Source organism: Paroedura picta, chromosome 3 (genome assembly GCF_049243985.1).
Source record: "Paroedura picta isolate Pp20150507F chromosome 3, Ppicta_v3.0, whole genome shotgun sequence".
Lineage (NCBI taxonomy): Eukaryota > Metazoa > Chordata > Lepidosauria > Squamata > Gekkonidae > Paroedura > Paroedura picta.
Window position 1 is genome coordinate 167,149,915 of NC_135371.1, and position 26,978 is coordinate 167,176,892.

Genomic DNA, 26,978 nt, shown 5'->3' on the forward strand with positions numbered 1-26,978 from the left:
GGGTAAACGGTAATGACTGGGGAAGGCACTGGCAAACCACCCCGTATTGAGTCTGCCAAGAAAACGCTGGAGGGCGTCACCCCAAGGGTCAGACATGACCCGGTGCTTGCACAGGGGATACCTTTACCTTTTACCTACAACCAACACGTGCTGGCAGCCTCCCAGCTTGACCCACCTCTTCTGGATAGAGAAGCAGAGAGAGGCCAGGGGTCCTCACCTGGTCCCTGATTCTTAAAAGCAGAAGGGAAACAGAAGGCAGGCAAGATCTCTGGAACGTCCCGCTGTGTGCAGTAAGGTGACCAGATTTCAACATTGGTAAAGCGGGACACCATTGACCGGAAGGGGGGGTTCTTGATTAAAATCTGGTCTATATGGAGCAACAAAAAGTTTAATAGAACGCAAAAATAGTATTGTAATATATATTTTTTAAATTTCAACATAAGTACAATTTGCCAGGTGCCCCCAGATGTCCCTCCAAAAGTGCGACAATCTGGTCACCTTAGTGTGCAGAGAGGTTTGAAAAAGCCCCCTTCCCAAATCTACCTTTGTTCCTAGGGAGTGTGTGTGTGTGTGTGCCGTTTAACCCCTTCGACGGCAGGCGGCGCGGAAACCCATTTCGAAACTCGCTCCCTCGTCCCTGCCTTCCGATGCGGGCTGGCTGGTGGTGGGGGTCTCGAATCCCCCATGGCCAAGGCGACACCCCGGAGGTCCCAAGGACGGCCCGGACGCGGCGCGCGGTAGACCTGGCCCCCAATTCCAAAGCCGCCCCCCCCGCCCCCTTGAGGAAGGGGCTGCTGGGCATTGGCGGGAGAGCGGCTTGAACGGACCAATGAGAGGCGCGGAGACCCCCCCCCACACCCTTTGCCGGCTCCCCCTCCCCGGTGGGACCGCGCCGTCCCCGCCTGCTTGCCCGGCCGCCAGGGCGCGGAGGGGGGCCGCGGGAGCGCACGGGGCGCGCTGCCTGTCTGGCCCGGCGCTAGGCGGAGCCTGCCTGGCCGCTCGCTCGCCCGCCTCCCCTCCTTGCAGTCGCAGCCAGCCCGCCTCGCCTCGCCTCGCCCGGGAGTCCCTCCCCGCCCGGGGCGCGCTGGCGTCTGGCGAGAGGGGATGCGGAGAAGCCGCTGAGCCGCCGGGCTGGCTGGGCTGGGCTGGGCTGGGCTGGCCCGCCTGCTGCACGATGCACTTCCTCGCCCACCTGCTCCTGCTGTCCGTCGCCGTCTCCCGGGCTGCGCAGGTAAGGGGCCCGCGGGCGCCCGCGTTGGGGAAGGAGCCTGCGGCGGAGGCTGCGCTGCCCGGGATTGGAGGGGAGGGCGCAGGGCAGAGCCCCCCTCCGGATTTGCAGCCTGGGCCAACGAGGGGTCAAGGGGGTGGAGTTGGGTTGGGTGTCTGAGTATTTTGGGGAGGGGGTTTCCAAAGTTCACCCCACCCCACCCACCCACCCCACTCCACTCCCCCGCCGTCCATCCTAGCGCGCAGCGTTGTCCATTTGAGGGATATAGAATATATATATATGTATAGGTATATGTATATTTCTCCTCCTCCCCTTTCAGGCCACGCCCACCGCCAGACGTCTCGGTGATGGACACTCCCCCCCCCAGCAGCATGTTGAGAGTTTCCTACTATTTCCCCCCCCCTCCTCCTTTGGTTGTCAAAATTGCTATCCAGTGTGGTGCCTCGGTGGGGCCCTGGGATCGTTTTTGAGTCCCGAAAGGTTGCAGGGATCCATGTCTTTCCCTCGCCTGTCTCAGGACAAGCCGGTCGCTCCCGCCCTGCTGAAATTTCAGAGAGCGTCCCGGAGAACGGGGTTGATCCGGGAGGTCGCCAGAGACTAGGGGGAAAGAGAAGAGATCCTAAACACGGGGGAATCTGGATGCCGCAAATGGACCGTCCCCCGTGTTTTCAAGAGAGGGTCAGGGTGCGAATCCTGGCTTGTAGCCAGTGGCCGAGCCGGGGTCCCCTTGGACCCAGGGTGGGAATAGGCGAGCAGGCCTCTTGGCCCGTAGATGAAACCGGGACGTGGGTCAGCACAGTGCCTTTGCAAAGAGGGAAACTCTGGGACACTTATTTTCAGCTTCTTTAGGAGGTCAGTAAGGGCAGAATGAAGCTCCTCTACAAGGGAGTTGTACACACGTGAAGGGGGGCATAGAACGGCGCCCTCAGCTCTGGCCACACTGCCCAGACGCACATGGTTAACCCTGCCCCGCTAGCCTCCATGAATCAAGTGCGCGCCCCAGCCCTGGCCTGACATTTTCCAGCATGCGCTGGAGTCTCAAGGGCTTCCGCGCCTGCCAGCCGATATTCAAATACTCTTGAGTTTTCTTGGCAGCCCAGTCAAGGTGGAAAGTGTTCCCTGAAGGTATAAAACATTCAGTGTTTTTTTTTTTTTTTAATTTAAGTCTCACTGCTGTAGAAGAAAATCCCCCCGAGTGAACATAGGCGCCACTAAACGGTCCCTGAGGGCATTAATAAAGTCGGTGTTGGCTCTAATTGTGGGCCGGGTGGAGCAGGGGTGGTCAACCTGTGGTCCTCCAGATGTCCATGGACTACAATTCCCATGAGCCCCTGCCAGCATTTGCTGGCAGGGGCTCATGGGAATTGTAGTCCATGGACACCTGGAGGACCACAGGTTGACTACCCCTGGTGTGGAGGACGTGCCATGCACGGGTTGTTCTCAAGTGTAGTGTAGCGTTTGTGAGTGGAGCTTCAGGGCATGGGCCGAATTCAGATCCGCCGGTCGGGAAGCACACGGACCGGCCGTAGAACTGAATCGGGCCGCTGGTCCGTCAGGATGGCTCTCGTCTACCCAGATTGTTAGCGGTTTCCTGGCATCTCAGGTGGAAGTTCTTCCCGTCACCTGGTCTCTTTTCACTGGCCAAGTTGGGGATTTGAACCTGCATGCCACGTGGATGCTCTGCCACTGAGTCACAGCAATGTCTTGTGGCCATGTCTTTCTGGAGATGTGGGGAAAGGGTCTGGGTCCTCCCCGCTTGAAAGCAAGGCTTTCTGCATGTGCTCAGAGGAAGCATGTGGCTGCTTCCTTTTCCCGGGAGGAGGCCTGCTATTAGAAACTGATGCTTAGGTGGAATGCAATGGTCAAAGGACCCTGGGGACGGATTTTACAAGGGCAGCCATGCTGCTGGGACCATTGCAACTGAAGCAAAAGGCATGTGGTGGGTTACTATCCACGATACGTTATGCTAGAATGAGCATTGGTGAATGTCAGAAATGCTGTAATAATTCTGTTTGCTGTTGAATGGACTGGGGCTGTTTCAGTCTTGGTGGTGACTTCCTGGAGGTTCTCTGACTTCCCGGGGATTCTCTGATTTCCTGGAGATTCTCTGACTTCCGGTATATTCTCTGATTTCCTGGAGATTCTCTGACTTCCTGGAGATTCTCTGATTTCCCAGAGATTCTCTGACCCTGGAGATTCTCTGATTTTCTGATTCTCTGACTTCCCAGGGATTCTGATTTCCTGGAGATTCTCTGACTTCCCAGGGATTCTCTGACTTCCCGGGGATTCTCTGATTTCCTGGAGATTCTCTGACTTCCTGGAAATTCTCTGACTTCCCGGGGATTCTCTGATTTCCTGGAGATTCTCTGACTTCCTGGAAATTCTCTGACTTCCCAGGGATTCTGATTTCCTGGAGATTCTCTGACTTCCTGGAAATTCTCTGACTTCCCAGGGATTCTGATTTCCTGGAGATTCTCTGACTTCCTGGAAATTCTCTGACTTCCCGGGGATTCTCTGATTTCCTGGAGATTCTCTGACCCTGGAGATTCTCTGACTTCCCAGAGATTCTCTGACCCTGAAGATTCTCTGACTTCCCGGGGATTCTCTGACTTCCTTTTGGACCCGGACATTCCCGTGTGGATCTTGCTTCTTCTTCCTTGAGCCTGCCATTCTTTATTTCTACCCCATTGTCTGTTTTCTCATGCTTAATCTGACCTGTAAAATAAGTATGTTTTCTCCCCCCCTCCCCCAGTGTTTTTTGTGCACCAAGAAATCAACCCTATACATTGTAGCAAGAAATGACATACGTTGTCCACATAAAGATTTTCCGTATGAAGGAAGTGCTGGGGAGACACAGGGTATGAATCAGTCTACAGAAAGTGACAGAAGAAAACCAGCCATGTAAACAGAAATGGGTTTCTGCATATAAAAGAAACAGAATATGAAACTGGCCAGGCCCTAGTGACAGATGCTCAAAGTGAGTCGTCTTCTGTCCATAGGAAGGGAACCTCAGGGGAGCCATGGATCCGACCTGCGGTTCCCAACCTAGGAACTAAGGACCTTTCACCTAGAACAGGGGTAGTCAACCTGTGGTCCTCCAGATGTCCATGGACTACAGTTCCCATGAGCCCCTGCCAGCAAACGCTGGCAGGGGCTCCTGGGAATTGTAGTCCATGGGCATCAGGAGGATCACAGGTTGACTACCCCTGACCTAGAATACCTGCTGATCATGTGCCCATAACTAGGGACTGACCAGAGTTTTCTGTTTTGTTCCTTTTTGATATAGATGCATTTCTCTTTTTGTTGTTGTCTTTCGGTTCTTCAGGTGTATCACAGATCCTCCCTGCTGGGTCATTCCATTTTGATGTTTTTGGAAGGACCTGTTTCTAGTGCGCATGGGTAGAGAACGAGGGCAGCATGCCTCCACTTAGGGTGTGACCAGCTGATGAGGCAAAGCAACTCAAAAGTAATGACAAAAGAGTTGTTTGTCCGAGGCATATTCAGAGGTATCCCCCTCCCGCCCTCCTTCAAACTCCCCCTTCATTTCCTATTCATCCTCCTTAGAATCATAGAATCATAGAATCATAGAATCATAGAGTTGGGAGGGGCCACACAGGCCATCTAATCCAACCCCCTGCTCAATGCAGGATCAGCCCTAAGCATCCTAAAGCATCCAAGAAAAGTGTGCATCCAACCTTTGCTTAAAGACTGCCAGTGAGGGGGAGCTCACCACCTCCTTAGGCAGCCTATTCCACTGCTGAACTACTCTGACTGTGAAAAATTTTTCCCTGATATCTAACCTATATCGTTGTAGTTTAAACCCATTACTGCGTATCCTCTCCTCTGCAGCCAACAGGAACAGCATCCTGCCCTCCTCCAAGTGACAACCTTTCAAATACTTAAGGAGGGCTATCATGTCCCCTCTCAACCTTCTTTTCTCCAGGCTGAACATTCCCAAGTCTCTCAACCTATCTTCATAGAGCTTGGACCCTTGGCCCCTTATCCAGTTGGCCCCCAGTGCTCCATGCCTGCGAGAAGTACACGTTTCCCTTCCCCCACCAGTGAGGGCACAACTTCGGCTCATCCACTTCCTGCCACGTGACTTTGTTGTTGTGACTTCCTGCTGCCTCGTTGCCATTCGGTAGTTCTTTCACTGCCATCTGGGTGCTGTAGGTGGGCCCTGCGCAGTTCGATCTGGGGTCCCACCCTACCTGAGCGTCCCTTGTAATACAATTGTTGAATTGTTTGGCTGGACCCTGTAGACTGAGCTGCAATAGTTGTTTCTGCCATCTTGTGGGTTGTTATATATACTGTTACTGTTTTAATGGTTTTTTTTTTATGGGGTCATTGTTATGGCTTTAATTGTTAGCCGCCTCGAGATAACAAAAGTTGTGAAAGGCGGGATATAAGTCCAAGAATAAAATAAAATAAAATAAAAAGGTGAAGGTTCCCGTTCCGGGTTAGTTGCTTTCACGCGCACTAAATAATGTACTTTGCGCCTGGGTTTTACTGTGCGGAGCGGCAAATTCCCCTTGTGAGCAGTTGCCGGCATGGGTCAAAGTGGCATTGTTTAGCCGGGGCTTAAGTGCCGAGTGGATTGAGCTCTTCCGGAGTGAGATGTGGTAAAGGGGCTCGGAGATGTGAGAAGGCTGCATGCACGCCGGGTCCACGGAGCTGTCATTTGATTGATGGCTTGGCTGAGGGATGGATATGATTCCTGCTCCTACTTTCTCGCTTGGACTCGATGCGCATGACGCAGAGCAGGTCGGCACAACCAATACGCAACGAGGTCGGATTGGGACTGCAGAAGCAACCAGCGGTCTCGAACCAGGGCTGAAGCAAGGCTGGAATGCTCACCTGACACATGAAATGAAGCAGGATTACATCCTTGTCCCCAGCAGTCAACACCATAACCCAAATCCACAGTCCCCTGTAATTTACCCAAAGTAATTTTGTGATGCCTTTGGTAGTGTGCTCCCCTATTGCCCTTGTAGATTCAGATTCGGAGTACCTTTATTGGCGTAAAATTGCAAAGCATAAAACGAAAATTTCAAACAGTTTCAGATGTAAAATCTGTCGTGAAAGATTTTCATTTAAAATCGCCAGTAAAAAAGTTTGCTACTTTTATAACAGTTGCTGAGTCCCTCACATTTAGTATCATTTTAATCCAGGGTTTCTCATTAACACAGCTGAATTTCAATTTCTTCCGACAATTAGCTAACTTAGGACACACCAGAAGTATATGGTACAACGTGTCTGGGACACCACATCCATATAAACAGTATCTCTCCTGAGCCCCTGGGGAGGGCGGTATATAAATATAATCAATCAATCAATCTTCATAAATCTACCTCGGGTGACATTTGAGGGAAAGATGTTTAAGCGAGCTACTACCCTTGTAGAAAAGCCCCCTGGAATAATTTTGTTTTGCAGAGTCTGCAGAAAAGCCTGGAGAGGAGGAACCCTCCTGCGGGACTGGAAGTCACAACGGAGCTGGCACGAGAATCTATGGGCACATCCTTGGCCCCTGTGCTCTGTCTGCCAGCCTTGGTGGTGAGAGCCAGCATGGTGATGTGGTTCAGAGCAGCGGCCTCTAATCCGGAGAACCGGGCTTGACTCCCCACTCCTCCCCATGCAGCCGGCTGGGTGACCTTGAGCCGGTCACAGTCCTCTTTGGGCTGCTCTCGCAGAGCAGTTCTCCTAGAGCTCTTTCCGCCCCACCTCACAGGATGTCCGTTGTGTGGAGAGGAAGGGAAACGTGTTTGTGAGCTGCTTTGGGACTCCTTCACGCAGTGAAAAAAAGGGGGGCAGTTACAAAAAACTAGTTCTTCTTCCTGTGAAACAGCTTGCTGGACTCGATGGACCCCTGGTCCGATCCAGCTGGCCTCTACTTCCTTTCCTGGGGAGGTTAGCAGGTCCATTTAGCTAGAGGTGCATTGCATTGGTTGTATTTCTTGTCTTTGGAAATGCATTGTTAGCGACAGTTTGTAAGCCTTGGCTTATTATTATTATTATTATTATTATTATTATTATTATTATTATTATTATTATTATTATTATTATTAAATTTTTAGACCGCCCTTCTCCAAATAGGTCTCAGGGCGGTTTACAACATAAACAGTTAAAACACAATAAAATCCCTATAAAAACCCCAATTTACATCAACAAGTCACATATAACATATAAGCGGCAGTGGTCACAATTCTGATCGTATTTACCTGACTTCCCCCCACGTGCAGCCTGGTGGGGAGAATAATATTCAGAAGAGGGTGGCGTCAATGCAAGAGATCCAACAATGATCTTGATGTTAGAGATCTCTGTCTTTGGCCCGGACACATCGCAAATTGCTTCTGCTCACCCTAGGCAACTGCATGGGTGGTCGTGTGGGTAAAAGGGGAGGGGGGAACTGTATATGCCAGCATGAACTCCTCAGAACAAAGGATAGGCCAGTGGTTCTCAGCCTTCCTAATGCCGCAACCCTTTAATGCAGTTCCTCATGTTGCGCTGACCCCTAGCCATAAAATTATACAAGGGTTCTTTCACAGAAATTAAACCGAAACTGAGCAATGGCGTGAAGATCCATGGTTCATGATTGTATATATATTGGTTTTTTCCCCCGGGGTTTCTCAGTTCAATTCTGCCTTTTGTCTCACCATGCCGATCTCGCTCTTTTCCGCTGCTCCAGACAGAGGAATGCTCTATCTCGATCTACCCCGCAAGGCTGTTGTTTGGATGGCATGCCCCCCCCAGCCAAGCAGCCTGCCCTGCCGTGACCCCTGTGAAAGGGTTGTTAGACCCCCAAAGGGGTCCCGACCCCCAGGTTGAGAACCCACTGGGATAGGATCACTTATTTAATTCATGTATACCCAACAGAGACCCCAAAATGACACACACCATTCTCCTCCATTTTATCATGGAATCATAGAATCATAGAGTTGGAAGGGGCCATACAGGCCATCTAGTACAACCCCCTGCTCAACGCAGGATCAGCCCTAACCATCCTAAAGCATCCAAGAAAAGTGTGTATCCAACCTTTGCTTGAAGACTGCCAGTGAGGGGGAGCTCACCACCTCCTTAGGCAGCCTATTCCACTGCTGAACTACTCTGACTGTGAAAATTTTTTCCCTGATATCTAGCCTATATCGTTGTAGTTTAAACCCATTACTGCGTGTCCTCTCCTCTGCAGCCAATGGGAACAGCACAATGACCACACAATATCCTCACAATGACCCTTTGAGGTAGGTCACTCTGTGAGAGCAGTGGAAAAAGTGGAACTGGGTTTTTATATCCTGCTTTTCACTACCTGAAGGAGACCCTGAGTGACTGACAAACACCTTTCCCCTTTTCTCCCTACCACAGACAACTTGCGAGGTAGGTAGGGCTGAGGGAGCTCTGACAGAACTGCTCTGCAAAAACTCCTCTGCGAGTACTATGACTCGCCCAAGGTCACCCAACTGACTGCATGCAGAGGAGTGTGGAATCCAACCTAGTTCTCTATATCAGTTTTCTTAACCTTGACACCACGCTGGCCCAAAGTCTCCAGTAAGCTTCCACAGCCTGAGTGAGGATTCGAACCCGAGTCTCCCAGAAAGCGATCTTGCGGTCATAGGGCAAATGCCTTGGGATGGGTCCAGGTGAGATTTTACCAGACATTTGTTAGCTGATAGGGAACGGGTGGAACTCGCCCGTTTAATCTGGATCCACCCTGTTAGGTTTTGTTAACCAAAATAAACCCTTCATGCTCAGCTTGTCAAATACCCAGTGACACAAACGCAACAATCTGTATCAAAGCGTTTGCGGAACAATCCGGCGCAGAGGCAGCGTGTTCCGCTGTGCCCAGCCTGCCGTGGCTTATCTCTCACTTCTCCTTTCATGACATCCGGAAGCTTTCCTCTCGCTGAAGCAGCCTTCCGCTGACTGGAGGTGATCTACCTCTGGCGGAAGAGCCCTCGGTACTCTTCTGCGGCAGGAGGAAGGCTTCCGACTTTGCAGAGCGGAAGGACGGACGGTCGACACCCTCCCTCCCCTCAGCTTAAAAATACAGATGTCCGTAATCTGAGGATACATTCGTAGTTCCCCCTGCCCCAGGACAAAAAGCATCTATGTGGTTATGTTTTACCACGGTGGGGAAAAAAGGGGGGGGAGATTACTCCTCCACTTCCCCTAGGATTAGCACTCAGACTTAAATCAGTCCTTCCCCAGCTGATGACCCTTTAAAGAGGTGTGGGGGATCCATTCAGGAGAGGCACTGGGGTGTAGTGGTGAGAGCGGCAGGCTACACTCTGGAGATGCAGGCTTGAACCTTCCGCTCTGCCACGGAAGCTGGCCGGGTGACTTTGGGGCGATCGCGCACTCTCAGCCGAGCCTACCTCACAAGGCTGTTGTGAGGATGAAACGGAGGAAGGGAGGACGGCGTTGGGAGCAGCGTTGGGTCTCCCACAGGGAGAGGAGTGGGGTATCTATTACTTGTCCGTCATGAGGACCAGAAGCTTGGCGTTTGATTCTTAGGGAGCTGAATTCTTTGCCACCGTCTGTGCTCTTTCTTTTCTCCTGGGAACTTGGGGCAGCCCTTCTGGGAGGGGGGCACAGGAGGAGACCTTGAAAGACTGGGTAGGAGAGAGGTTGCTGAAATCTTAGAGGGCAGTGCCTACAGCAGCACACTGGTTACAGCACCTTGACCAGCGCAAAAAACTGTTTTGCCCAGAATATGCACAACAGTTGCGTCACGAGAATGAGTGATGTCCAGAGGAACCATTCAGACTCACTCTATCTGCATAATTTTTGCGGATTGCGGAATTCGTGCCCTGAGGTGGGTGGCACAGGCTAGCTGGTCTCATTATAGCCGCCTTTCTCCCCTTGTTTTACTGTTGAGAACCCCTGTAAGTGGTCCGATCGTGCAGAATATGGTTGGGAGGCATAGCTGTGGACACGCCCACCCAGGGCCCCTCCCCTTCCCACCCCCTCCGGGCCCATCATTGGCTGTTTGGGGAGAGGGGAGGTAGATATGTCCATATATGGTCATAACACCCGATAAATGATCAACAAGTTTAAAAAATAAATTAAAAATTAGAATCATAGAATCTGACGGATGTTTAGACGGAATTTAGAATCATAGAATCATAGTTGGAAGGGACCTCTTGGGTCATCTAGTCCAACCCCCTGCCCTATGCAGGACACTCACAACCCTATCGCTCATCCATTGTCACCTGCCACCCCTTTGAACCTTCACAGAATCAGCCTCCCCGTCAGATGGCTCTCCAGCCTCTGCTTAAAATCTCCAAAGATGGAGAACCCACGACCTCCCGAGGAAGCCTGTTCCACTGAGGAACCGCTCTGACTGTCAGGAACTTCTTCCGGAGGTTTAGACGGAATTTCTTTTGCATTAGTTTCATCCCACCGATTCAGAAAACCCTCCCAGGGCTGTCCAGAAGCCTCAGGGTTTTATGAAATCCTGGTAGCCAAGCAGGGCTGGTCTTGGTTAGTACAGGATGGGAGACCTCCGAGGAAGTCCAGGGTGGCTACGTAGAGGCCAGCAAGGGCCAACCACCTCTGAGTGTCTCTGGTCATGAAAGCCCTACGGCATGGGTAGTCAACCTGTGGTCCCTCCAGATGTTCATGGACTACAATTCCCACGAGTCCCTGCCAGCTGGCAGGGGCTCGTGGGAATTGTAGTCCATGAACATCTGGAGGACCACAGGTTGACTACCCCTGCCCTACTGGGTTGTTCTAAGTCAGCTGTGGCTTGACAGCACTTGACACGGACACACAATCCAGCTTTTCAGGTGACAGGTATCTGTTTCCATCCCATCCGACAGACTGGGGAGGGGGAGCTCCCCAAAGCTCCAGCTGAAAAATACAGCAACATGGCTTGCTTTCTGTCCCAGTTTTTTCCCTATGCCAAACAGTGTGCAGTTCTGGAGGCCTCGCTTCCAAAAGGACGTGGACCAAATGGAGAGGGGGCAGAGGAGAGGGATGAGGAGGATCCAGGGCCTGGGGAGCAAGCCCTACGAGGAGAGGCTGAAGGACCTGGGAATGTTCAACCTGGAGAAGAGGAGGTGGAGAGGGGACTGGATGGCTCTCTTGAAGGACCTGGAAGGTTGACACTAAGAGGAGGGCAGGGAGCATTTCCTGTGGGCAGCAGAGAAAATGGCTTTAAATTACGTGTAGAAGGCTAGATATTGGGGGGGGGATTCCCAGTCAACGTGGTTCAGCAGTGGAGCTGGCTGTCTAAAGAGATGGTGAGCTCCCCTTCACTGGTGATCTCCAAGCAGCGGCTGGACAGATACTGATCCTGGATGCCTGAGGCTGATCCTGCAATGAGCAGGGGGTGGGATTAGATGGTCTGTATGAGCCCTTCCAACTCTGTGATTCTAAGCAGTGGCTGGGCAGATACTTATCCTGGATGCTTCAGGCTGATCTTGCACTGAGCAGAGGGTGCTACTAGATGGCCTCTCTGGACCCTTCCCACTCTATGGTTTTATGATTCTAAGCATCAGATGGACAGAGACTTCTCCTGGATGCTTGAGGCTGATCCTGCATTGAGCAGAGGGTGGGACTAGATGGCCTCTCTGGACCCTTCCTACTCTAGGATCCTATGATTCTAAGCAGCAGCTGGACAGAGACTTCACCAGGATGCTTTAGACTGATCCCGTATTAAGTAGGGGGTGGGGCTAGATGGCCTGTCTGGCCCCTCCCAACTCAATGATCCTTTGCTACCAGCCCTGTAAGTGCCGAGCACAGACTTTCCTGTGGATGGGAAGGCTGTCAGACTGCCCTTTCTTGGTGGCTTTTGAGGCAAGGCTGGACAGATGCCTGAGAGGGCTGCTTTAGGGAGAGGGCATCCCTCTTTGGAGCAGGAATGCGGGGAAGCGCCTTCCATCCCTATGCTTCTGAGAGGTAACGTGGGCTGGGTCTGTTGGCTGGATGTGCTCAGCCTACCAATTTTGCTCCCCTCCCCCTGCCCCCCCCACTCCGGTTTCCTCTGACAGTTGAGATGAAAGACATTTCATTGCCATGGCAAGTTATACAGCCGCTGTCAGAATGTATAGGGAGGCGCTATCCATTAAGAGTTCCACTAAGAAGCGACGGGCGGGCGTTCCCATCAATAAAGCCTCCGCACCTCCTCGCTGCATCAGGGCTTGCTGTACTTTTGCGCGTTTCTGGTTTGGTTGTTAAGCGACTGGGCGGGCGGCTAGGCTTCCCCGGGGCATGTGCGGTTCCATTCGGCCCTGGTTTGGGGCTGGGGTGGATGTGTTGGGAGTCACATGCAACGTCAGCGGACTTTGTGCAAAAAAACCCAATAAGGTCTAGAACAGTGGTTCTCAACCTGGGGGTCGCGACCCCTGGGGGGGTCGATTGACCCTTTCCCAGGGGTCGGCAAGGCCACTGTCATTGCAGCCACCACCCTGCTGCAACGCTGCCACCACCAACCGTGGTGGTCTCGGTGACCCGCATGAATGAATAGATGGGCAATATGTGGGTTATTATGACAGTGAAGAGCACAAGGAGAGGAATGTCTCACTGAATGTGGTTCTGTAGAGATCGTTGCTTAAACTCCACCAAATCATTTCTGAGCCAGGCATGGAGCGCTTGGGCATTTTGAAGCGACTGTTGTGGACCCAATGGGGCTCCCCCAGCTGCTTACTTCGGCTGTGGGCAGGAGGCTCCCTCTTTTTTCAGTCGTGTGGCTTGAGAACGGCTGTGGGAAGAATCCAGATTCAGGGCCAGGCAAACCCCAATCTGACATCAGAATCAGGTTTCCTTTCGTTATCTGGGGCTGCAACCTTTCGACAGCGAGACAAATCGATTCTCCAGGGCAGAAAGCCTTTCGAAAGGTCTTCAGGTGGGCTTGAAAATGTGCCAATGAGTAAGAAAAAAGTATGTGTGTGTGTGTGTGTGTGCATACACACAGACACACACACACTTTCTAAAAATCTGCAGATGGTGGAGTTGATTTAGGATGCTTAGGGCTGATCCTGCATTGAGCAGAGGGTTGGACTAAATGGCCTGTCTGGCCCCTTCCAACTCTATGATTCTATGATTTGAGAAGAAGTATTCCTCTATCAGAGCCTCTTGTGGCGCAGAGTGGTAAGGCAGCAGACATGCAGTCTGAAAGCTCTGTCCATGAGGCTGGGAGTTCGATCCCAGCAGTCGGCTCAAGGTTGACTTAGTCTTCCATCCTTCCGAGGTCGGTAAAATGTGTACCCAGTTTGCTGGGGGGTAAACGGTAATGACTGGGGAAAGGAATGGCAAACCACCCTGTATTGAGTCTTCCATGAAAACGCTAGAGGGCGTCACTCCAAGGGTCAGACATGACTCGGTGCTTGCACAGGGGATACCTTTACCTTTATTCCTCTATCCTTTTATTCTTCTAGCCTCCCTGCCCAAACCTACTTATTTTGACACCTGTGTAAGTTATCCCCACCTCTTTGACCAAGCTTTCTCAACCAAGGTTTCGTGAAATCCTGTTTTTTTTTTAATGACCCTGGAAGGGTTTCCTAAATGGGTGTGATACATGCACACACACACACACACACACACACACACACACACACACACATATATTACATTCGTTAAAATTTTATCAGGAGATATGGCCATATATGGTCATGTCAAGCCACCCACTCCTCCCAAATTGGCCAGTGTTGGGCCTGGAGGGGGTGGGAAGGGGTGGGCGTGTCCACAGCTCTGCTTCCCAACCCTATTCTGCATGATTGCGCCAATTCTGGGGTTTCTTGAAGGCTGAAGGATGTTTCTCAACCGGCAAAATGTTGAGAAAAGCTGTCTTAGACATAGGAGATGTTTGGTGGAACAAGCAGATTTTAAATGAACAGGGATTTTATTGAGTTTTTGATCATTTAATCTGTTTGTCTGCTTTGTATTTTAATGTTGTGAGCTTCCCTGAGCTTCCAACGCCATTATCATCAATCATCATCATATATTACAGGAGGGAATAAGAATGTGAACAGTCATGCCAGATTGTACCAGTTATGGTTCTTCTCACCCAGAGCTCATCCTTCTGCTCCTGGAGAGTCCAGAAGGAGAGCATGAGGGCAAAATCTTCCCATGTTGCCCTTCCCACGAAATTTACTGCCTACGAATATGGAAGTTCCACGTTTAGTCATTATAGCTAATAGCCAGTGTGTGTGTGTCTCGCTCAGTATCTTCTTAGTGTCTGTTTACAACAAATTAATGTATCATCTACCACCCCCCCCAAGTCTTTTGTTCTTCAAAACGATAGCTTTGCATTAAAAGGTAAGTTCCTGCAACTCTAATTGATCAATCCATTAAATCACGTCATTAATCAACGACGATATTTTAAAAAATCGGGAACGGGCCCAGTTAATTGCTCCAGCTTATCCCGTTCCAGTGGCCGAAGACAAATTACAGAGATATCTTCAAGTAATCAGCGGGAAAGTAAACAGTCTGCTCTCACCTCTGTATGGGGCCTCCAGCCCAGCTGCTAAAATCCAGTGCCAGTAAATCAGTCTGGATAAGAGAGGAGTGTCGGGAGAGCGTGCACATTGTGCAGCTCACTGGAAACGAGCCTCACTCTGGTTTGCGTGTTTCAGCTCTAATTAGCACATCAAACGCTTGTGAGACAATGGTGGGTTAAATACCAAGAGCGCATTGAGACCGATAAGAGTGACTCACAAAGGTCTCTATTCAATCCATTAAATCTATTCAATGCTTTCTCCTTCCCTCCCTCTGTCTCTATGTCTCTCTGTCTCTCTCTGTCTCTCTCTGTCTCTCTCTCTGTCTCTCTCTGTCTCTGTCTCTCTCCCTCTCTCTGTCTCTCTCTCTCCCTCTCTCTGTCTCTCTCCGTCTCTCTGTCTCTCTCCTTCTTTCTCTCTCTCTCTCTCCCTCTCTCTGTCTCTGTCTCTCTCTTTCTCAACCCTCTCTCTGTCTCTCTCTGTCTCTCTGTCTCTCTCTGTGTCTCTCTCCCTCTGTCTCTGTCTCTGTCTCTCTCTCTGTCTCTCTCTGTCTCTGTCTCTGTCTCTCTGTCTCTCTCTGTGTCTCTCTGTCTCTCTCTGTGTCTCTCTCTCTCCCTCTCTCTCTCTCTCTCTCTCCCTCTCTCTCTCTCCCTCTCCCTCTCCCTCTCTCCCTCTCTCTCTCTGTCTCTCTGTCTCTCTGTCTCTCCCTCTCTCTGTCTCTGTCTCTCTCTCTCTCTCTCTCTCTCTCTCTCTCTCCCTGTCTTTGGTGGGCGAAAAAAATAGCGTTCTGAATTGCTGTTTCCCCGGCTTGTTTTTGAAAGTGTTGTACAGTTTCACTTTGGTTAATGTAATGACTGGGAGATGAACTTTGGAGAGGCTCACCAGTCATTTCGCCCTCCCCCCCCCTGAGGCGATTGTTAGGCGGTTGTGATTTTTAAGCAGTGTTTTCCTTTAATCTGATTGCCAAAGTGTGAGCCAAGACACGGTCTGAGGCAAAGTCTGGAAAGTATTCCATTTAGAAAGTAAGCACATGCGTGACAGGATATTTACCCTCGCCATGGAGCTGGGATTGACTGAAAATCCCCTGTGGTAGAAGGAGAGCTGGGTTTTATACCTCACTTTTCACTGCCCGAAGGCGTCTCAAAGGGGCTTACAATTGCCTTCGCTTCTTCTCCCCACAGCAGACACCCTATGAGGTAGCTGGGGCTGAAAGAGTTCTGAGAGAACTGTGACAGGCCTCACATGTCTTAAAGGAGCTTACAATCACCTTCCCTTCCTCTCCCCAAAACAGACATACTGTGAGGTAGGTGAGGCTGAGGCAGCTCTGAGAGAACTGGTCCAAGGTCACCCAATGGACTTCATATGTCTCAAGATGGCTTACAGTCACCCTTCCTTTCCCCACAACAGCCACGTTTATTTATTTGATTCCACCCCCCCCCCCCCGATTTTACCCCATCATTCCCTGAGGGCTCAAGGCAGCTTGTGGGGTAGATGAGGGTGAGCGAGTTCTGAGAGAACTGTAAATGGTCCAAGGGCAGCCAGCTGGCTGCAAGTGTCTCAAAGCAGCTTATGATCACCTTCCCTTCCCCTCCTCACAACAGGCACTTTGTGTGATTGGTGGGGCTGAAAGAATCCTGAGAGATCTGTGACTGGCCCAAGGTCACCCAGCTGGCTGCACATGGAAGAGGACTGGGAGACTCAACCCGGCTCTCCAGATTAGAGACTACCGTTCTTAACCACTGCACCACACTGGCTCTAGGGTTGGAGAGGTTTACAATCACCTACCCTTCCTCTCCCCATAACAGCTACCTTGCAAGGCCGGTAGGATTGAGAGATCTGAGAGACCTGTGTCACTGGTCCAAGGTCAGCCAGCATGTAGAGGAGGGGTGGGGAATAAAACCTCAGCTTCTAGAGTCTGCCGCTATCAACCGTGACACCATGCTGGTTCTTACCGGTGCCTTCCCAGCGATAAACCCAAGATATCCGGGAAGAGTTTCCGAGCTTCATGAATAAATCTTGTTTGCAGTTTTGATTTATCCCAAGGGGAGGCGGGCTCCTTAGCTCACCTGAAGCAAGGCAGTTCCCCACCTCGGGAGTCTGTTGGGTAACTGTCCGTGGTGCTGAATTCTGCTCCCCATCTTTTCCATTTGGCACCAGACCCCTGTCTATAAAAAAACGCTCACGGCAGTGGCATCCCAAAAGATTCACACACATTCGTTATTCGCTTTATCACCTCTTTGTTTAGCGGACCGGCGGTTAGGCTGGCGCGCAGACATAAACCTCCTTGTCAGGATGACGTATTCATAAATTCACAAAACCTGCAATCCCAAAAGCTAGTGTGGAAGAACCACCCGCAGCCAAGATGGTTACACTCTATGGATCTATACATCAGGGTTAGTCAACCCGTGGTCCTCCAGATGTCCATGGACTACAATTCCCATGAGCCCCTGCCAGCATTTGCTGGCAGGGGCTCGTGGGAATTGTAGTCCATGGACATCTGGAGGACCACGGGTTGACTACCCTGGCTATACATGACAGGCAACTAAGGATGTTTAACAGAGGAAAGATTTTGAAGATAGTTCTCGTTGGGGAGAGAAGGGCGTCACCAGCCTTAAGGGCAGGGGATTTCACAGCTGGGCATGGTGGCAGGGGGGAAAAACACCCTCTCTTGTAGCTTCCAGCCAATATAATTTCATTTCCCTTTGAAGAGACCCCCGGATAGACCTCAGCACTGAGGCAGGCGAGTAGATGGCGGAGGCGATGCTTCCAATATTCTACTTAAAAAAAAAACATTTTAAAGATGACCTTGGGCCAGTCACAGTTCTCCTAGAGCTCTGTCAGCTCCACCGACTTCACAGAGTGCTTTTTGTGGGGAGAGAAGGTGATTGTAAGCCACTTTGAGACACATGAGGCCTGTTGGGTGACCTTGGGCCAATCACAGTTCTTCTAGAGCTCTCTCAGTTTCCCTGATTTCACAGAGTGCCTGTTGTGGGGAGAGGAAGATAAGGCAACTGTAAGCTGTTTTGAGTCACATGAGGCCTGTTGGGTGACCTTGGTCCAATCACAGTTCTCTTGGAGCTCTCTCAGCTTCACTGACCTCACAGGGTGCCTGTTGTGGGGAGTGGAAGGGAAGGCGATCGTAAGCCGCTTTGAGACTCCGGGTAGAGAAAAGCGGGGTATTAAAAAACAGCTCTTCGTGCTCCCTCTTGTAATAAAAGAATAGTGGAATGCTTCTCCAATCGTCCTGGCGATTTGCAGATTTTAAAATATATAGACCTCAATACATATGTATATATTTCTTATTCAGTTCATCGGAGGCACCTTTTCAAGCCCATCTGAAGACCTTTTTAATGGCTTTCTGCCCTGGAGAATCGATTTGTCTCGCTGTCGAAAGGTTGCAGCCCCAGATAACGAAACGAAACTTGATTCTGTCGTCAGATTGTGGCTTTGCCTGACCCTGAATCTGGATTCTTCCCACAGCCGTCCTCGAGCCGCACGGCTCAAAAGAGGGAGCCTCCTGCCCACATCCGAAGTAAGCAGCAAAGGGAGCCCCACCGGGCCCACGGCGGTCGCTTCAAAATGCCCAAGCGCTCCAATGCCTGGAATGGAAATGAGGCCACAAGATTTCCACGTTATGAGTTTTTGTGGCTTTGGAGGTTTTAAAGCAGAGGCTAGATCTGCGAGAAATGCTGATCCTGTGAACTTAGGGCAGTGGTCCCCAACCTTTTTATCACTGGGGACCGGTCAACGCTTGATAATTTTACTGAGACCCAGGAGGGGGGTAGTCTTTTGCCAAGGGACCTCACCGCCACCACCTGAGCCCCTGCTCCACTTGCTTTCCTGCCGGTGCCCCTGACTTCCCACCATCTGCTGGGGGGCGCTGCCAGCAGCAGCTGTGCAGTGCCATGCCGAGGGGGAAGCCCCAGCCGTGGTGGCCACTGGAGAGCACCAAAGGTGAGCCAGTCCAGAGTAGCAGGGCAGCCCCCAAGGCAGCAGCTGGGGAGGACGAGGAGGAGCCGCGGCCCGGTACCGACTGATCCACGGGCCGGTACCGGTCCCCGGACCGGGGGTTGGGGACCACTGACTTAGGGAGCTTGTAAGTGGGTGGGCAGGAGGGACTATGTCGGTGCTTGGCTCTTGTGGCCCTTTCTTGCATGCCCAGGGAAAGGCCAACCGGATCAGAAGGCCAATTTCCTGGCCAGGGATTCTGGCTTAGGGGGAGGGGCATCACCTGGACATGGAATTGGGAGGTCACTGTGGGTAGGCGGTCAATTCTGAACTTCCTGCATTCCGCATGGGCTTGGCGTAGAGGTCCCTTCCAACTCCACGATCCCACGAAAGCTCCCTGTCCCACAAAGGGGCTAACGGACTCGAATCCGGCTGCCCTCCTGCAGATCGCGACGGGTTTCTCTCTTGCAGATCCACTCGGCCGGCCTCTAAAACAACCCATGGAATATATGTTATGCATACATTCCGTCCACGTCTACCAAGACCCTTCGAGGTCTCCCGTGGGCCGCAGCTTTCTACTGAGCCTGCTCGGCGGTAATTTGGCTCGGCCACGTAGCCTCGCTGACTCCAATTTGCCCCCCTCTCATTAACGCTCAGCCCCGCTGAGAAATCAGCCCAGGCCATGGCGGGCGGATCCGTGGAAGAAACCGATCTAAGCTCCGAACCCGCAGAAGTGCAGTTCTCCTTAACCGCACGCCTCCCTTTGCCCCATGCGCTTCTCCCGACACACGGTGAGAATGTCCCTGGAGGGCGATGCCGGACCCTGGAGCGGTTCTCGGTCCGGGCTGCCTAGGGCCAACGGGGCTCTGCGCGCGGCCGAACTCTGGGTTTTAATTGTGCCCCTGTTCTTGGAAACGGATTGGCGAGGAGGGGCGGCGGGTGCTGCTCTTTGCAATTAGTCCAGCCGCAGCCCTATATTAGAAAGCTCGGCTTTGTGAATATTCACCAGGGGCTGCTCTGGCTTTTTTTGGTTTTTTTTTTTTAAAACACTTTGGCTGTGCTTGTTGAATATTCATGAGGCCGTCAAGCGCTCCGCTGCGGCTGCTGCGGCCGTTTGGAAGGCATCCATGAGTCCTTTTATTATTATTTTTTTGGCAAAAGGGGCTCTGTTCTATTCTTCTGCGTCTGTGCTGGATGCCTGTTGCTGCCTGCCGGTAGCCCGGGCGAGGCAGACTGGAGTTCCTCGCTGAGAAAGCCCAAATTGCGAGCCGAAGGGAACAAAACACAGTGGCACTGGCAGATCCGGAAACCGCGTGGGGGAGGGGGGCATTGCGCAATTTGGATCTCGGCCTAAAGAGCTAGGATTTTGTGCAGACCTTTAAGCAAATTTCGGATCGTTAAGAAGGCCAGACGCTGCTGTGTGGGGTAGTGGTTAAGAGCGGCGGCTTCTGATCTGGTGATCTGGGTTTGATTCCCTGCTCCTCCAAATGCAGCCTACTGTGTGGCCTTCGGCCAGTCACAGTCCTATTAGTGCTGTTCTCACGGAACAATCCTGTCAGAGCTTTCTCAGGTCCACCTCCCTCACAGAGTGTCTGTTGTGGGGAGAGGAAGGGAAGGCGGTTGTATGCCCCTTTGAGACTCCTTTGGACAGTGAAACATGGGGTATAAGAACCAACTCATCATCATCATCTTCTTTCTTTGAACCGTTTCTCCCATGGTTGTTTCCCTAGAGCCTTCCTGCCATTAAAGAGGTGGTCCATAGGCAGGCCTGCTTTAGAACAGGGGTAGTCAACTTGTGGTCCTCCAGATGTCCATGGACTACAATTCCCAGGAGCCTCTGCCAGCAAATGCTGGCAGGGGATCATGGGAATTGTAGTCCATGGACATCTGGAGGACCACAGGTTGACTACCCCTGCTTCTGAACACATTCTTAGCCTCTACTTAGGTCATCTGACGAAAAGAGAAAAGTCAGTGGAAAAGTCAAAGGCAGCAGGGGAAGAGGGAAGCCCAGCATGAGATGGATGGGCTCCACAACTAAGCAGATTTACACTGAGTCCATATAATCTAATCCAGGCTTTCTTCACTTTATTATTATTATTATTATTATTATTATTATTATTATTATTATTATTATTATTATTATTATTATTATTATTATTATTATTATTTCCCGCCACTCCCAAGACCAGCTCGTGGCGGGTTACACTCATCCGCAATTAAAACCCCCAATGAAACCCCATTAAAATTAAAAAGGGACATAAAAAAGAATCATAGAATCATACGGAATTTAGAATCATAGAGTTGGAAGGGACCTCCTAGGTCATCCAGTCCAGCCTCCTGCACTATGCAGGACACCCACAACCCTATCGCTCACCCACTGTCACCTGCCACCCCCTTGAGCCTTCACAGAATCAGCCTCTCTGTCTGAGACATACATAGATCAATAAACATGGTGGTATAATCCACTACATCCCCCCTGTTTACTATTGAGACCCCCTCGAAACATTATTAAGCCTTTGAGAAACACCAGAAGTGGTGTGATTGTGCATGCTTACTCAAGCCCCCCCAACCCCCCCCCCCAAGGCCCATAATATAGTAAAATTTAACTCCCGGCCATTCAGGGAACCCTTCCAGGGCCGTCAAGAAAACGCAGGATTTCACAAAAACCTGGTTGGGATAGCTTGGTCTACTGTCCAGTGTCTTCTTTGACATCACCAATTGCCTGAGCCTTTTGACTGGCGATGCTGGGGCTTGAACTCAGGACCTGCTGCATCCCAAGCAGAGGCTTCTCCCTGTAGCCACAGTGAGGAGGCAACCCTATGGAAAGCTAGAGTGGGTGTGAAAGAAAAGGGCACAGCTTCAAGCCTTCCGGGAAACTTCTGAGCCAAAGTTTCAAAGGGCCGGAGAACCTTTTAAAATGCGTTGGCTTCATTCGTCCAGTCCCCCCTTTCCTGTTGAGGCCCGAGACAGATCACCGAGCCCCAAAAGCCACTGAAACCAACGGCGTGGCAGGGCATAATAATGAACGGGGCAATAAAACCGAAGGGTGAAACTGGAAGAGCGATGAGGTAGACACAATGTGAGCCGGAACGCGACCCGGATTCCGTAATGAGAGGAGCGAGATCTAATAAACTGGATGTCACAATTACAGGACTCTTGAGTTACGGACAAGAGGATGCATCCGGTAAATATTGCGGTTGTCAGGCGGGGGGGAGGGAAAGAAAGGTGCCTCGGAGTTTCGCAGGTAATTAAAACTTTATTCTTCCTGTCGAAATTGCCCCTCTGCAGAAATCCACTGGATTAGAACACCTCGACCAGCCTCTCTCAACTTTTTCACCACTGAAAAGCCCTGAAACGTACCTCAGGCTTTGAAAAACCCCGGAGGTGGAACAGTCGTGCAGAAAAGGGATGGGAAGCAGAGCTGTGGGCACACCCACCCGTGGCCCCTCCCCTTCCCACACCCTCCAGGCCCTTCATTGGCCGTTTGGGGAGGGGGTGGGTGGGTGGATTGACAGGACCATATATGGTCATATCACGATAAAACTTAAGATCACTTCCCATTAGCCCCTGAGCTCCCCTCCCATGAGGACCATCACCGATATGTCCGTCCGACGGGGCCGTCAGTATGGTACAGTTAAAATTGGATGTTCTCACCATGTTTGTTCCATTATTGAAATTAATTCATAGAATCATAGAATCATAAAGTTGGAAGGGGCCATACAGGCCATCTAGTCCAACCCCCTGCTCAATGCAGGATCAGCCCTAAGCATCCTAAAGCATCCAATTCAAAAGAACTTCCATCTAAACATCCGGAAGAAGTTCCTGACAGTTAGAGTGGTTCCTCAGTGGAATAGGCTTCCTTGGGAGGAGGTGGGTTTTTCATCTTTGGGGATTTTTAAGCAGAGGTCTGACAGCCATCTGACGGAGAAGCTGATTCTGTGGATGTTCAAGGAGGTGGCAGGTGACAGTAGATGAGCGATTGGGATGTGATGGGATTGGGATGCATAGTGCAGGGGGTTGGACTAGATGACCCATGAGATCCCTTCCAACTCTATGATTCTATGATTCTATATTACTGTTGTCCTATTATGACTGTTCCACTGTTGTTCATTTTATCGTATGATCTGTACTGTTTTTTTCTCTCCAGTTCCCTGTAAATCGCCCTGAGCCCCAGGGGAGGGTGGTATATAAATATAATGAATGAATGAATGAATGAATGAATGAATGAAAAGATTGATAGATATAAATAAATGTAGCCTGATCTAGACAAATATCCTGCCATACACTTGAACTTTATGCCTCCTGGAAATCAATAGCTTGTGGGCAGGGTGGGGGGTGGGGGTGGACTGAGGCTTTAGATTCGGGGATGTTAGCAGGGAGAAGGGGCCGCTCCTTTGAGGCTTGAGTGCCCGCTGGCGAATGCATCAGAGGTGCTGCTGCTGCAGAGCATGAGGCCGCTGGCATCGCTTTGAGCCAGCGTTTAGCATTCCTGCCATGTCCTGGAGAATTATTCCTTGAGGGATGACCCCTGGCCTTGTGGGTGTCGCTTTCCAGCTGGCTAGCCTGGTAAACAGCAGCTACGGAAAGAGGGTGGCGGAGAAATGAAGTGTAAGAATCCAGCAATCCCAGAATTCAGCTGGGTGATAGAGTAGCCGTTTGGCATGCAGAAGGTCCGAGGCTCAACCGCCAGCCTCTCCAGTGAAAAAGGCTCAGGTCAAAGTCCTAAGCCTGAAACCCCGGGTAGCGGCTGCCTGCCTGAGCAGACAATACTGACCTTGAGAAGGAAGGGGATGCGGCTCGGGGGAGGAGCCTCTGGTTGCCGTGGGGAAAGCGCCAGATTCAATCCCCATCATCTCCGTCCGAAAGGATCACGTCGTAGGTGACGTGAGAGACCTCAGCCCAAATCCCTGGAGAGCGGCTGTCTGCCAGAGTAGGCAATACCGACCTCGATGGGCCAAGAGTCTGATCCGACTCTAAGGCAGCTTCATGTGTTCGTGAGTTTCAACTTCATAAGAAAAAAAAACAACGTTTTGAGGGGAAGATCTTCAGCCCCCCTCCGCGTCCTCTCTCTGTCGCTCCCATTTTAAGGCTCTATTGTTTCAAAACCCACCGCTGGAAATTAAAGCACGCCACCGTGTCACACGGACTCCGCCCTCCCCACTTTTTGCTATGCAATTAGTCACCGAAAGTGACTTCTCCTCGGTGCGGGGAAAGTTACGTGGGCGGACCTGCGCTTTCCATGGGGACTTGATGGGTCCGGAGGCAGCATTCCTAGCGCCGGCGATGGGGTGAGCTGCTCAACCCACCCTCCCCCTGTCCACGGACGTCGTCGTTGTGTATTCTGGGTGTAATCTGGGCCTCCTTCCCGTGAACCCAGCTGGGCGACCTCGGGCCAGTCCCAGTTCTCTCGGAACTCTCTCAGCCTCACCCACCTCCCAGGGTGTCTGTTCTGGGGAGAGGAAAGGGAATGGCCCTTGTCCTCTACATCGAGACTCCGTAGGGGAGAGGTAAGCATTGTATAAAAGCCAACTCTTTCTCTTCTGCTTCCCTCTGCAATTTGTTCTACATTTCTGCATTTCCGTTTGCAAGGACGCGTGCTTATAAGGATCTGGGTTTTCACGGCCGGCTCCCAGCCGACCGCAGTGCAGTGGCAGGAAGGCCCAGTACATATTGTCCCCGGATCTCCTGCCACTCCCCGAGCCCAGATATTCAGCGCTCGGAGTCTAGACAGTGGTTTCTGGGCAGTGGCCCTTCTTCAGGGTTCCCTCCCCACCCCCAGATCTGCCAGCGACAGAAGCCGTGCCAGGGGATCGTGGTGCGTCCCCGACTCCCTCCCTCGCTGGGCACGGAGGGTGCCCAGTGTTGACGGAGTCGAACGGCACAGCACTCGTCGGAGAAGACCCAGCTTGTAATGTCGGATGCGGAGCTGTGCCCACGTGGGCCGTAAAAACCGAAAACCGGCTTCCTGGGCACAGACAAGCATTTGTGCGCATTGGAGGGAGACTGAGGTTGGGACACCTGCCCTCCGTCAATGGCTCTGCAGTCTCTGGGACTCTTCTCTCTATGGGGCTATTGTGCACGGTCGGCAGCGTGCGTCTGACGCCCTCGTCTCTGCTCGGCTTGGATTCTCTGCTGCCAGAGGGGATGAAAAGGGAGATGAAGGGAGGCGGGAGGAGCACAGAACGTCGGGGCTGTTCCTCTACCGCAGGGGTAGTCAAACTGCAGCCCTCCAGATGTCCATGGACTACAATTCCTAAGACCCCCCTGCCAGCGTTTGCTGGCTGGGGGCTCCTGGGAATTGTAGTCCATGGACATCTGGAGGGCCGCAGTTTGACTACCCCTGCTCTACCATCTCCGAAAAGGAAAGGTCGCTCGTCTTGAGGGGCTGGGGACTTCATACCGTGGGCCCTCTGTTCTGTCCACGGGTAGTCGAACTGCGGCCCTCCAGATGTCCATGGACTACAATTCCCATGAGCCCCTGCCAGCATTTGCTGGCAGGGGCTCATGGGAATTGTAGTCCATGAACATCTGGAGAAAGAACTAGAGATGTGTGTTTTGTTAGAGGAGGTGAGATGGGGTTAGTGGTTAGAGCTGCCTTTTCCGGCCTTTTGACTGTGGCGCTACTGCTGAAATATTGTCCAGCCTCTGAGGCATCAGGAAGTGAGGTCAGTTGGCCACGCCTCCCTGCCACACCCCTGGAAGTGAGGAGAGCCTCATGTGGCAAAGCAGAGGTAGTCAAACTGCGGCCCTCCAGATGTCCATGGAGTACAATTCCCATAAGCCCCTGCCAGCATTCGCTGGGGCGCTGTTTTTGTTGCTCCACAGCATCATTCGCTGGCAGGGGGCTCATGGGAATTGTAGTCCACGGACATCTGAAGGGCCGCAGTTTGACTACCCCTGTGGCAAAGGGTTAAATGACCGGGGCCCCTCCCCTTCCCACCCGCTGTAGGCCCAGAACTGGCTACTTGGGTGGGGAAGGTCTTCCCAAATAACTATGCTTTTTTTAAAATTAAAAAAAAACCTTCTTCTTTGCAGGGTGCGAGGGCTCTCCCCAGCCACCAGTTTTGAAAAACCCCACACTGTGGTCCCACTGAGGGGCCTTTGTGGCACTGCGCTCACGTGGTACTGCACTACCATAGTTGGGAAACAGTGGAATGCAGTTCTGGACTCCGGGAGGCCCGAGTTTGAATCCCCGCTTTGCCATGGCAACAGGCTGGGAGACTTTGGATGAGTCCCACATTCTCAGCCCGGCCTACCTCACAGGGGTGCAGTGAGGATAAAATGGAGGAGGAGAGCAGAACAATGTCCACCACTTGGAGTCCCCGCTGGGGAGAAAGCGCAGGCTTCAAGGACACGGATCTAGAGGAGCACTGCGAAGGGTACTGCATATCCACACAGTGTTCTCTGTGTGAAAAGGGGAACCCGCTTTGGGCATCTGCCGCTGCATCAGTAGCATTTAGGCCAGCAGTTCCCAACCTTCCTAAGGCTTGTTGTTGTTGTTAGGTGCGAAGTCGTGTCCGACCCATCGCGACCCCATGGACAATGATCCTCCAGGCCTTCCTGTCCTCTACCATTCCCTGGAGTCCATTTAAGTTTGCACCGACTGCTTCAGTGACTCCATCCAGCCACCTCATTCTCTGTCGTCCCCTTCTTCTTTTGCCCTCGATCTCTCCCAGCATTAGGCTCTTCTCCAGGAAGTCCTTCCTTCTCATGAGGTGGCCAAAGTATTTGAGCTGCTGCAAGCCTTTAATCCAGTTCCTCCTGTTGTGGGGACCCCCAACCCTAAAATCAGGCAAGTCTTCTTTCACAGAGATCAAACCAAAACTGCCCAACGGCGTGAGGACCCATTTTTCATGATTGTGTATACATTGTTTTTCCCCTCTGGGGTTTCTCAGTTCAGCTCTGCCTCTGGTCCCACCATGCCCATCTCACTCTTTTCCGCTGCCCCAAACAGACGAACGCTCTCTCGATCTACCCCGCAAGGCTGTTGTGTGGATGGCACCCCCCCCCGTCCAAGCTGCTTGCCATGCCGCGACCTCCGTGAAAGGTGATTCGACCCCCAAAGGGGTCCTGACCCCCAGGTTGAGAACCACTGAATTAGGCAAACATGCAATGTTACCAGTCACATTGTCCTTGTGTCTCCAGCTCCCTGGATTCTGCCATCAAATGGGCTTCTTGCTCACGCCTCTCCCTCCCGTTTTACCTGCTGGGGGTGTTGGAGAGCAAGTCCCCTCTTGGGCACCAAAGCTCTTCAGCCACAGCTCCTGCCTTGGAGATGTCACCAGTGCTCTGAGCAGATCTGCCCAGGTGTCAAAGCTGGGAGTGACCGTTGGGAACCAACAGCCAGGCAGATTCTCCGGAATCTGAAT

General features: G+C 51.8%; 1 protein-coding gene and 1 long non-coding RNA gene across 3 annotated transcripts in view; one reads left to right on the plus strand and one right to left on the minus strand.

Moving 5' to 3' along the window:
- The first annotated feature begins 904 nt into the window (after positions 1–904).
- Positions 905–26,978, plus strand: part of OLFM2 (olfactomedin 2) — a 212,292-nt gene continuing 186,218 nt past the window's right edge. The window contains exon 1 of one of the 2 annotated variants that reach the window (XM_077329306.1): positions 905–1,231. In XM_077329306.1, coding sequence (XP_077185421.1) covers positions 1,175–1,231 — 57 coding nt within the window. In that variant the 5' untranslated portion in view covers positions 905–1,174. The remainder of the gene's footprint in view (positions 1,232–26,978) is intronic. The other variant, XM_077329307.1, reaches the window with a different exon arrangement.
- Positions 22,897–26,939, minus strand: LOC143831389 (uncharacterized). Its single transcript, XR_013228868.1, has 3 exons — positions 26,813–26,939; positions 23,384–23,614; positions 22,897–23,186 (listed from the first exon to the last, which is right to left on the minus strand). It is a non-coding gene; the product is annotated as an uncharacterized LOC143831389 (long non-coding RNA).